The sequence below is a fragment of the Malaclemys terrapin genome, chromosome 2 (assembly GCF_027887155.1).
Source record: "Malaclemys terrapin pileata isolate rMalTer1 chromosome 2, rMalTer1.hap1, whole genome shotgun sequence".
NCBI classification, from domain to species: Eukaryota; Metazoa; Chordata; order Testudines; family Emydidae; genus Malaclemys; species Malaclemys terrapin.
Window position 1 is genome coordinate 286,863,725 of NC_071506.1, and position 12,196 is coordinate 286,875,920.

General features: G+C 56.9%; 1 protein-coding gene across 1 annotated transcript; it reads left to right on the forward strand.

Annotated features, from left to right (window-relative positions):
* The first annotated feature begins 1,372 nt into the window (after positions 1 to 1,372).
* On the forward strand, positions 1,373 to 11,984 carry LOC128831368 (uncharacterized). Its single transcript, XM_054017680.1, has 4 exons — positions 1,373 to 2,192; positions 10,402 to 10,623; positions 11,164 to 11,297; positions 11,606 to 11,984. The coding sequence occupies exons 1-4, from the start codon at positions 1,545 to 1,547 to the stop codon at positions 11,982 to 11,984; spliced, it is 1,383 nt and encodes a 460-aa protein (XP_053873655.1). The 5' UTR covers positions 1,373 to 1,544.
* The last annotated feature ends 212 nt before the right edge of the window (positions 11,985 to 12,196 follow it).

A 12,196-nucleotide genomic window follows, 5' to 3' on the forward strand; every position in this document is an offset into this window, starting at 1 on the left:
TAAGATCCATGGTGGTAAGGTACCGAGCGCCTCCCAGCTTGTCTAGGAGCTCGTCCGGCCTGGGCATGGGGTAGGCATCGGCTACAGTGATGGCATTGAGCTTCCGATAGTCCACACAGAACCGGATCGACCCGTCCTTTTTGGGGACCAGCACCACCGGCAAGGCCCAAGGGCTGGAAGACGGCTGGATCACCCCCAAAGCCAGCATGTCATTGACCTCTCTTTCCAGGTCCTGAGCAGTTTTCCCTGTGACTCGGAAGGGGGAGCATTTTATAGGCGGGTGCGATCCTGTCTGCACCCAGTGGACAGTCAGATTAGTGCGTCCAGGCTGGTTGGAAAACAACTGTTGGTTCAGATGCAGCACCCCTCCGATCTCAGCTCGCTGGGCAGGGGTTAGCCGATCAGAGAGGGGAATTGCTTCCAGGGGGAAGCCAACTCTTGTCCCAGGGAATAGATCTACTAAAGGGTCATCTCCCTGCCCCTCCCACTGTCCACACACGGCCAACACCATATTCCCCCTGTCATAATATGGCTTCATCATATTCACATGGTACACCCGGTGGTGGTGTGCCCGGTTCGACAGCTCCACCACATAGTTTACCTCGTTTAGTTGCTTGACAACCTTGAAGGGCCCTTCCCAGGCGGCCTGGAGTTTGTTTTTCCTCACGGGGATGAGCACCATCACCTGATCCCCAGTGGCGAAGGGGCGGGCCCGTGCTGTGCGGTCATACCAGACCTTCTGCTTCCTCTGGGCTCTGGCCAGACTCTCCCTGGCCAGGTCCATGAGCTCGGCAAGTCGTTCCCGGAAGGTCAGGACATACTCCACCACCGACTCTCCGTCAGGAGTGGCCTTCCCCTCCCATTCGTCTCTCATCAGGTCCAGGGGCCCCCTTACCCGCCTTCCATATAGCAGTTCGAAAGGCGAAAACCCGGTAGACTCCTGGGGTACCTCCCTGTACACAAACAGCAGGTGAGGTAAGTACTTGTCCCAGTCCTGCGGGTGCTGATTCATAAATGTTTTCAGCATCATTTTTAGCGTCCCATTGAACCTCTCCACCAGCCCGTTGGATTGGGGGTGATATGCTGAGGCCCAGTTGTGCCGGACCCCACATCTCTCCCACAAGCACCGGAGTAGGGCCGACATGAAGTTGGACCCTTGGTCCGTCAAGACTTCCTTGGGGAACCCCACTCGGCTGAAAATGGTCAGCAGCGCATCTGCCACAGTGTCTGCTTCGATGGACGATAAGGGCACTGCCTCGGGGTAGCGAGTGGCAAAATCTACCACCACCAGGATGTATTTCTTCCCAGACCGGGTCATCTTGCTGAGAGGTCCCACTATGTCCATGGCCACCTTCTGGGAAGGCTCCTCTATGATGGGCAAAGGTCTCAACACCGCTTTCCCCTTGTCCCGGGCCTTCCCCACCCTCTGACAGGGGTCACAGGATCGGCAGTACTGCCGGACGTTGGTGAAGATCCCGGGCCAGTAAAAGTTCTGTAGCAGCCTCTGCCTGGTGCGCCGGATCCCCTGGTGCCCTGCGAGAGGGATGTCATGGGCCAGGTACTGTAGCTTGTGGCGAAACTTCTGGGGAACCACCAGCTGCCTCCTGATCCCCCACAACTCCACTTCTCCTGGGGGAGCCCACTCTCGGTACAGGAACCCCTTCTCCCACAGGAACCTCTCCTTGCATCCTCTCCTCATGGTCTGTACCACACTGAGGTCAGCCAGGCCCCTTAGCTTCCGCAGGGAGGGGTCCTTCTGCAACTCGGCCTGGAACTCGGCGGCTGGGGAAGGGATGGGGACCTGCTCCTTCTCGTCGGCTGGGTCGGAAGCCCCAGCCACCCCGAGCCTTGTCCTTGGGTGTTCCCTCCCCACCCGGGTAGGGTTCGGTGCCTCCGGTGGGACATCCTTCCCAAGGTCAGGGCGTAGTGCCCCTCGCCGGCTCTGGCTACGGGTCACGACTAAGGCGGTCTGGGGGCTGCTTGGCCAGTCCTCTAGGTCCCCCCCCATCAACACCTCAGTGGGCAAATGGTGGTGCACTCCCACGTCCTTGGGGCCCTCCTTGGCCCCCCATTTCAGGTGTACCCTCGCTATGGGAACCTTGAATGGGGTCCCGCCCACCCCGGTCAGGGTCAGGAAGGTGTTGGGCACCACCCGATCTGGGGCCACCACCTCGGGCCGGGCCAGTGTCACCTCTGCGCCTGTGTCCCAGTATCCATAAACTTTCTTCCCATCCACCTCCAGGGGAACAAGGCACTCGCTCCGCAGGGACAGCCCCGCGCCAACCCTGTAAACGGAGAACTTTGAATCCGGAGCATCTGGCCCCCCAGAGAAGCTGGCCTGGGGCCCTTCTCTCTCTTGAGCAGTTGATAAGCTGCCAGCCCCTCTTGCGTGAGAAGCCTGCCCCTCGTCCATCTGGGCCTCTACCAAGTTAACCCGGTGCGGGTTCGGTCTGCTCAGTCTGTCCTTGAGCTTAGGGCACTGGGCCCGAACGTGGCCTCTTCGGCCGCAGTAATAGCAGCTCATGTCCCGTGGGTCCCCTCGAGCCGGTCAGTTGTCCCTGACGCTGGGCATTCCCCGTGGGAGGGGATTCCCCATATTCCCCCTTTGGGAGGTCCCAGGGTGACTCTCTCTCTGCATCGCGGCGGGCCTGTTCCTTTGGGGCTCCTCCCTGCCACCCCCTGACCGGCTCTTTACAAACTCATCGGCCAGCCGCCCTGCGTGTCGCGAGTTATCTGGCTTTCTGTCCACCAACCACAGCCTCAGGTCGGATGGGCACCGCTCATACAGTTGCTCCAGTACCAGCAGTTTAATCAGGTCCTCCTTCATCTGGGCCCCCCCATCAGTCCACTTGCTGGCGTATCTTTCCATGCGGACGGCTAGTTGCAGATATGAGATCTCAGGGGTTTTATCCTGACTCCGGAACCTTTCCCGGTACATCTCAGGAGTCAGCCCAAACTCACGTAGCAGGGCCTTTTTGAATAGTTCGTAGTCCCCTTTCTCTGCCTCTTCCAGTTTTGAGGTTGCAGGAACAAACCATCCCGATGTGTAGAAAGAATAGTAAATATGGCAGGCGACCAGCTTGGCTAAACAGCGAAATCCTTGCTGATCTTAAACGCAAAAAAGAAGCTTACAAGAAGTGGAAGATTGGACAAATGACCAGGGAGGAGTATAAAAATATTGCTCAGGCGTGCAGGAGTGAAATCAGGAAGGCCAAATCACACTTGGAGTTTCAGTTAGCAAGAGATGTTAAGAGTAACAAGAAGGGTTTCTTCAGGCATGTTAGCAACAAGAAGAAAATCAAGGAAAGTGTGGGCCCCTTACTGAATGAGGGAGGCAACCTAGTGACCGAGGATGTGGAAAAAGCTCATGTACTCAATGATTTTTTTGCCTCTGTCTTCACGAACAAGGTCAGCTCCCAGACTGCTGCACTGGGCAGCACAGTATGGGGAGAAGGTGACCAACCCTCTGTGGAGAAAGAAGTGGTTCGGGACTATTTAGAAAAACTGGACGTGCACAAGTCCATGGGGCCGGATGCGCTGCATCCGAGGGTGCTAAAGGAGTTGGCGGGTGAGATTGCAGAGCCATTAGCCATTATTTTTGAAAACTCATGGCGATCGGGGGAGGTCCCGGATGACTGGAAAAAGGCTAATGTAGTGCCCATCTTTAAAAAAGGGAAGAAGGAGGATCCGGGGAACTACAGGCCAGTCAGCCTCACCTCAGTCCCTGGAAAAATCATGGAGCAGGTCCTCAAGGAATCAATTATGAAACATTTAGAGGAGAGGAAAGTGATCAGGAACAGTCAGCATGGATTCACCAAGGGGAAGTCGTGCCTGACTAACCTAATTGCCTTCTATGATGAGATAACTGGCTGTGTGGATGAGGGGAAAGCAGTGGATGTGTTATTCCTTGACTTTAGCAAAGCTTTTGATACGGTCTCCCACAGTATTCTTGCCGCCAAGTTAAAGAAGTATGGGCTGGATGAATGGACTGTAAGGTGGATAGGAAGCTGGCTAGATCATCGGGCTCAACGGGTAGTGATCAATGGCTCCATGTCTAGTTGGCAGCCGGTTTCAAGCGGAGTGCCCCAAGGGTCGGTCCTGGGGCCGGTTTTGTTTAATATCTTTATTAATGATCTGGAGGATGGTGTGGACTGCACTCTCAGCAAGTTTGCAGATGACACTAAACTGGGAGGAGTGGTAGATACACTAGAGGGTAGGGATCGGATACAGAGGGACCTAGACAAATTAGAAGATTGGGCCGAAAAAAACCTGATGAGGTTCAACAAGGACAAGTGCAGAGTCCTGCACTTAGGACGGAAGAATCCTATGCACTGCTACAGACTAGGGACCGAATGGCTAGGTAGCAGTTCTGCTGAAAAGGACCTAGGGGTAACAGTGGACGAGAAGCTGGATATGAGTCAACAGTGTGCTCTTGTTGCCAAGAAGGCTAACGGCATTTTGGGCTGTATAAGTAGGGGCATTGCCAGCAGATCGAGGGACGTGATCGTTCCCCTTTATTCGACATTGGTGAGGACTCATCTGGAATACTGTGTCCAGTTTTGGGCCCCACACTACAAGAAGGATGTGGAAAAATTGGAAAGAGTCCAGCGGAGGGCAACAAAAATGATTAGGGGTCTGGAGCACATGACTTATGAGGAGAGGCTGAGGGAACTGGGATTGTTTAGTCTCCAGAAGAGAAGAATGAGGGGGGATTTGATAGCAGCCTTCAACTACCTGAAGGGGGGTTCCAAAGAGGATGGAGCTCGGCTGTTCTCAGTGGTGGCAGATGACAGAACAAGGAGCAATGGTCTCAAGTTGCAGTGGGGGAGGTCCAGGTTGGATATCAGGAAAAACTATTTCACTAGGAGGGTGGTGAAACACTGGAATGCGTTACCTAGGGAGGTGGTGGAGTCTCCTTCCTTGGAGGTTTTTAAGGCCCGGCTTGACAAAGCCCTGGCTGGGATGATTTAGCTGGGAATTGGTCCTGCTTTGAGCAGGGGGTTGGACTAGATGACCTCTTGAGGTCCCTTCCAACTCTGATATTCTATGATTCTATGATTCTATGATTCCAGTTGGCGGTACAATGCCACGGCTTTGCAGTCCAGTAAGGGGGTAAGGACCCGGAGTCTGTCCGCGGGATCAACCCGGTGCAGCTCGCAGGCCGTCTCAAAGGCCTCCAGGAAGTCATCCATGTCCTCCCCCTCCTTGTGTGGGGCTAGGATGCACTTATCAAAGCTCCGTGCAGTCCTGGGTCCCCCCTCACTCACCGCAGCCGGGGGTTCGCTGCCCTTCAATCTTGCCAGTTCCAGTTCATGCTGACGCTGTCTCTCTTCATGCTGTCTCTGTCTCTCTTTCTCCTCCGGTTCATGCTGACGCTGTCTCTCTTCATGCTGACGCTGTCTCTCTTCATGCTGTCTCTGTTGTTCACGATCCTCCAGCTCTCTCTGTTTTAGCTCTTTCTCCCATTCCAGCCAATTCCGCTCCACGGATGCCGAACGTCGCCGGGAGGATCCTCTGCTGGCCGGCGAGCTTCGCCGGGAGGATCCCCTGCTGGCCGGGGGGGTCACAGCGCCCTCGGTATTTGCTGGGCTCCTCCCCACCCTTCCCCTAGGCATAGGAAGGAGGGGTCTCAGGAAGCCCTCAGCAGCCGGCTGACCACTCCCAGCTGGGACAGACACTGGTGCCTGCGCTGCATTTGCCAGGCTGCTTCCCTGAGACACAGGGATCAGTTCATTTGCGCGATCTTCCGCCTCCAGCCGGGCAATGAGCTGTTCTTTGGTGAGCCTCCCAATGCGCAGCCGCCTCTGCTTGCACAGCTCCACCAGGTCGCTCTTAAGCCGCTTGGCATACATCTTCCTGCTGGCCACTCACCGGCCTGTGTGCTCACAGCTCCCCACAGTTCCCAGGGGGACCCCTAGTGTGCCAGCCCTTCTCGAGGTCACCACCTCTCTGCCAGGGTCGAGCTGCAGACTCCTCCGCCCCTGGGACCACTCGCTGCGATCCCCCCGGGGGACCCTGTTACTGCAAAAGTCCTTCTCGCTGGTCACACACTCCCAGGGGTAATAACCGTCTCTCTCTCACTCTTCAGCACGCCTGGTCCCCGTCAATCCCCCTTCGTTTTACTGCTCCCCAGTCACTTACTGCAGGAAGCGCCGTCCACGGGGTGCAGTAGATCCCACCTCTGCCACCAGTTGTAGAGGAGTGTGGGGGAGTCAGGGCCCTGCACCCCTCTTCCTGAGATTCACTGCGACTCTCAACCAGCCAGTAAAGCAGAAGGTTTATTTAAGGACAGGAACACAGTCTCAAGCAGAGCGTGTAGGTCCGACCAGACCCCCTCAATTAGGTCCCTCTGGGAGGTTCAGGGAGCTTAGACCCCAGCTTGGGGTTCCCTGCGTTGCACCACCCAGCCCAAACTGAAACCAAACCAAAACTCCTCCTGCAGCTCCTCTCTTCCCCCTCCCCCCAGCTCCTTCTCTCCTTTGTTCAGTCTCCCGGGCAGAAGGTGTTAATTCTCCCCACCCCCGTTCCTGGCTCAGGTTACAGCTCAGGTAGCTTCCTTCAAGGGAAGTCCCCCCTCCTCACTGCAATCCCCCTGCAACATTCCCAGGTCAAATCTGCCCTGCTCCCTGCTCCGTCACACCAGTTACCAGCTAAAGGCTGCTTTTGGCGTAGCTGCAGCCCTGCCGGTCCCAGGGCATGAGAGAGCCAAGGGGGGCGAGGTCAGAGCTTTTCTGGGCTCAGCGTCTGCTGGGGGGAGAGACGAGCTCACCCAGAGCGTGGCTACAGGGCTGGGAAGTGCTCGACGGGGCTGTCTACACTGCCAGGCTTGCCCAGGGTTAGAACGTGAGGTACCAGCCCCGGGGTTTGTTAGCCTAGGGACCGAACAGCTACACTCGTGTGTGACCCCAGCCCAGTAATTGACGAGCCCTGGCTTCCAGCGTCCACACTGCATTATCTGGAGCCGAGTCCAACCCCGTATCCCAGACTGCCTAGTGCCCACCCCAAATGGGGCCAGTCTAGCCCTTTGTCTGTGGTGCAACAGGGGAGCCCGTGACTGACCGTCGACCCCGGGGCCTGCAGGATGCTGTTGGCAGAGTCCCAGAGCACAAGTCCAGTAGGGGGGGCTGCATCTAAACTACAAAGCAACAGGGCTTGACCCCGGGTCGCGGCTTGACTCAGGTTTAGCCCCTTCATCCCCGTGGCACCCTGGGACCGAGCCCTGGGTTAGTGCGATTTGTATGTAGACAGAAGGCAGGGGAGGCTTGACTCAGTCTGAGCCCTGGGCTCACACTGCAGTGTAGACATACGCAGGGCAGCACAGCTAGCTCCAGGGTGCACCACGGTTTAGCAGGAGTTCGTACCGAGTCTAAGAGGCCACTGAGGAGAAGTGGCCCATTCACCCGTCTGCAGTCATAGGCCCAGAAAGGGGGGTTACAGATTGTTGTAATACGCCATTGTCAGTGTCTTGAGTTTGACCATGAGTTTTAGTGTCTAGCAAAGTTATGAATGTCAAGTTCCCAGGCTCGTCTGTTGAAAGAGTTGTGCTGGTTTCCTGTGAGGACGAGGGCTGATAGGACAGATATCGAGTGGCTGCATTGTGAGCCGTGTTCACCACAGGTGATAGGATGTTTTTGTCTTTTATCATTTTCCTGTGTGAAGTCATTTGAGTGCACAGTGATTGTCTGGTTTCACCCACATAGCTGTTAATGGGGCATTTAGTGCCCCGGATGAGGTACACCCCATGTTGTGATAGACATGTGTAGGACCCATGGACCTTGAAAGGTGTGTCATGGGGGGGGGCGTGCTGATCATTGTAACAGTGGAGATATGGCTGCAGGTTTTCCATCTATAGTTCAGGCAGCATCTGGTGCTGCTTTGAGTTGGTGTGTCCTGGTCTGTGGGGAGCTTGCTTCTGATGGTGAGCTTGGGGGGTTGCTTGAAGGCCAGAAGAGGGGGTTCGGGAAAGATTTCTTCTACGATGGGGTCCCCACTGACTATGGGTTGCAACTGTTTAAAGATACCGCATATGTCACCTACTGTCCCACACTGGAACCCAACTGAATGGCTTTTGGGTTTTTTTTGTTCTTATCCACACAATTTAGGGCTCTCACCCCCCTACTCTCTCTTTTGGGTATTCAGGAAGTAAGGGACCCACTTTACCCCTCCATGGGCTCCGGGCTAACACCCATTCCCAGTGGAGTCAGGGCTCTGCAGGGCCTTTCCCCAGTGAAAGACCCTTAAACAATAATTTCCTTAACGAACGGTTCCCAGACAGAATGCCCATGCCGAGCATCCAATGCTCCCCACTCCCGCGTACACAGCCGATCGCCCCGCTACCGGCCAGGCAAGGGTCAGGTCGTCTGGAGCTCCGGTTGCTGCACTGCAGGGTCATGCAGGGTCTTCTGGCAGCTTTAATTTGAGCTGGGCGGTGTCCTGGAGGTGAGTTCTTCCGCCATTTCCTCTGGGACCCCAAGTTTTATAGTGAACCTTACATTCTGCCTAGCTGTATGTTAGCCAGTCCTGGTCACGAAACAATTCTTTAACCAAGCCTAATATACGGTGAAATGCTTCTTCCCCAGCTCAGACCCCACTGCCTTCATACAACAGACAGCTAAACAATAGCGAAATGGGGACCATAAAGACAAAACAATAATAAAGTCAGGATTTCACAGTCACAACTGTTGATAAGTGATTTCTTGCCGGACAGAACGCCATCAAACGAAGTTTTCTGTAACCATCTTAATCTCCGTTTCTGTATTTGGGGACGGTGGGTGCTATTAGGACAGGAGTCTTCTGAACAGCCCGATGTTGCATTGTTTTAATGTAATTTAGATGGAATGTGGGGATATGACTTTGTTTCTTGGTCACGGCTGTTTTTATTGCAGAAGCCTCACAGCTTACACGTTTAGGGTACCTGGGTAGTCTGTTCCATGACGCGATCTACTTCTCTTCAGTGTGGTAAGGGGTATATCCCGGACTGGCTGGGCAAAGTGGTTGTTGCTGAATGTAAGCTGATTGTGGGGGAGGATGCAGTGGATGAGGTTGATACTGTGTTTGGGGTGGATTTCGGGCTTATGACAACAATCTGTCACCCACTAACCACCCCCCTTTTTTCCTCCTACGCTTGGAGAGGCATTAATGGTCTCTTAGAATATGAGCTAATTCCTTACACTAAACAATCTGTTCCGCTGTGCGCTTGGAGCGTCTTTTCCAGCCCTGACAAAGAGCTCGGCGCGGCTCGAAAGCTTGTCTCGATCCCCCACAGAAATTGATCCGGTCAAAGGATTCCCTCCCGCACTTTGTCCATGTAACAGGCTGTCAACCAGGGTGTTTTCCCTTCAAAAACTCACTCCAGCTCCAGGGAAAGGCAATATAGGAGGACGTTCAAAGCCTGACTCAAGACTTCACATTTCAAGGGCTTTAACTGGCTTCCCTGCTTCTGTGTGTTGGGTTAAAAGGATTTTTGATGGTGCATTTGCCATTGTGCTAAGCAGGCTGAGGTCCTTGACGCTAACACTGGATAGCGACTGGGGGTTTTATTCCAGCGAAAGGAATACAACAGTCGAGCTGAGCTCTGCCCATCGGACGTGGACTTGGATCTGCCAGGAAGAGACCGACTCTGCTGTGGGACCTTGCTGTGCCGCGCCTGGTCACTTCAGCCTTTTTCCGGGATCTGCATCCCTCCCCATCCTCACTAGCCAAGAGTGAAGGCAGCCCCAATGCAGTCCCTGGCCCTGCTGGGAGAGGCAGTCTCGGCCCCAGAGCAGCAGTCTTTCTCCCAGCTCCCTTCCTCTCCGAGCGCCATGTTCTCATTCCCCAGGGAAATGCCCAGCCCCCTTTTGAGTCCTGCTAGGTGCTGGCTCTCCCCAATGCCTTGTGGCAGTGAGTTCCACAGCCCGCGTGCGCATTGTGTAAAGATGTGACACCCCCACACCCAACCCAGTCATACGCTGGCCATGGATGGGCAGCTGGAGGGGATTTAACCTTATTTAATAAATACATCGGAAGAGCATGAGGGTGTGAAAGCCCAGCCCTGAAGTTAGGAGATGCCAGAGTGAAGCTTTCCTGCCACCCCTCCCTTGGTCCCTCGGGGGTCGGCATTAGGATCACACACTGTACTTCCCACAGGTCCCCGCCTCCTTGGGGGCACAGGACGGCCAGGGCCGTGGGGACAAACCCAGCTGTGCTCGGCAGGACTGGCTGCAGGAGGGGGAAGGTGCGCATTGAACGAGACGGGGATTGGGGGAGGATGGGTTCATGGGTAAGGCAGCTGACTGTTGCCTGGAGAAGTGGCGTCTGCCCGTCTCAGCGGTTGTGCGCGATGCTTGCCAGTCACCTCCCTGGAGCTGGCTCTGGGCCTTGCCCATCCTCTACTGCGCACGTGAACCACAACTGCTCCAGGCTTGTCACTTGCTGACTTTCCATGGGAACAGCAAAAGGGACATCCCTGGCTCCAGGCCCTGCGCCAAGGCAGGGAGCTTCCCAACAACCCAGCAGAATAGTCTCCCCGGGGCAGACGGGCGCATTTCCGCTGACCCCGCTCGGACACGGCTGCAGCAGCTGCTGAAGCTTTCCAATAGCGTTCAGCGTGAGGCAGACCCCCAGCGGGGGAACTGCAGCCTGGTGAGGCTCTAAGCAACGGGAACCAGACACTTTTACAATGGGACGGCCAGGCCCCGTGGGGCGTCCAGGCTGTCGGCTCTGCCTACAGTAAATACAGCGATAGGTCAAGGCAAGTGCACTCTTGGGGCACACAGAGCTACGGGCTCTGCCCAGAAAGCTCTTCGGACTGGGAGATGGGGGGTGCGGTCAGAGCCCCGCGGGCTCTGCTGGGATAGCTGGTCAGCCCCAGGCTTCCTGCTTCTCCCCCTGCACAGCTCGAGGTGTGTTGAACGGGGGGGGACACTCTGGACCCCAGCCCCAGGCCAGGGGACGCTCTGGACCCCAGCGGCTGCGCATTAGGCCAGGAGCCCCGGGTGCGAGGGGCAGGCCTAGAGGGCAGGGGGATCACTTAGCTGTGGGTGAGCTCAGCAGCGCCTGCAGCACAGAACACGCACCAGCCGGATCCCAGGCCCTACCTGCAGCGCTTCAGCTTTATTTCTCCAAACACACCCGCCGTGTCCCTCCCCCAGCCCGGGGCTGCAGGGGCCGATCTCCCCCCAGCTCTGGCCGCTGGAGCCCCTCAGCCTGGGGGTCGAGTGGAGCCAAGCTGGGGGCTGGCCCCTGGCCCAGACGCTCCTGAAGGAGCCTCCCAGCTCTCAGCCTACTGAGCACTTGCTGCCTCGCCTGGGGCCCAGGTAAGCACCGGCCCCTGAAACACCAGCCTCAGCGGGGAGGTTGTGATTAGCCACGGCGGGCTGGCCCTGCCTCTGCTCCAGCAAGGCGACCCATGCAGCCGGCCCTGTATGGAGCAGAGCCCAGGGGGATGCCTGGGTCTGGCCACAGGGCTCCAGCAACCACTAACAGCTCCCTCCTGCAGGAGCCCCACACCTCTAGGGCCAGGGCCCCTGCCCATCCCCTGGCCACGGGGGCAGGCCTCCCACATCTGGGCAGCTTGTTGTGGGGGTGAGGTTTGGGGGGAATGGGCTGTTATTTCAGTTTGAAGGGGGGCGGTGTCAGCGCTGCGCCAGCGGCTGGTTCTCTGCAGGACGCCGCTCTGGAGCCTCTCCGGGCAGGTGTTTCCTCCAGCCACACACGCTCGGGGCTCTTTGGCCCCCAGCACTGGACTCCGCGTTCCAGCAGCTGCCTCCCCGGGGCCGTGCCGAGGCAAAGCCCCTCACAGCTGGGCGTGTGGCACGACTGCCAGCCCCCCTCCCCCTCCGCGGCCACATCCAGGGACTTCCCAGCCCGCCTCAGCAGCCTCTTCCCTGAAGGGCAAACGGGGCCGAGGGGTCCAGAGAGAATTAGGGGCACCAGACAGGGCTGGGACACGCACCCGGCAACAGCAGAACCCGCAAACCCCATGTGCTCAGACACCCCACTAGCCCTTCGCCTGCCGGCACCACAGCCGTGCTTTGAGTCCAAAGCTGACGTTCTCCCAGCACTCCGGAGCTGGTGCTTTCAGACAACGCCCAGTAGCCCAAGTTGGCCACCCTGGGTTTGAGGGGCCTGGCCCTCCCCTCCCTCTAACACTGTGCCCTGTCGGCACGCTGGGCCCCTCCTGGCCACGCTCAGAGCTCCCTTGGCAACGCTGCCC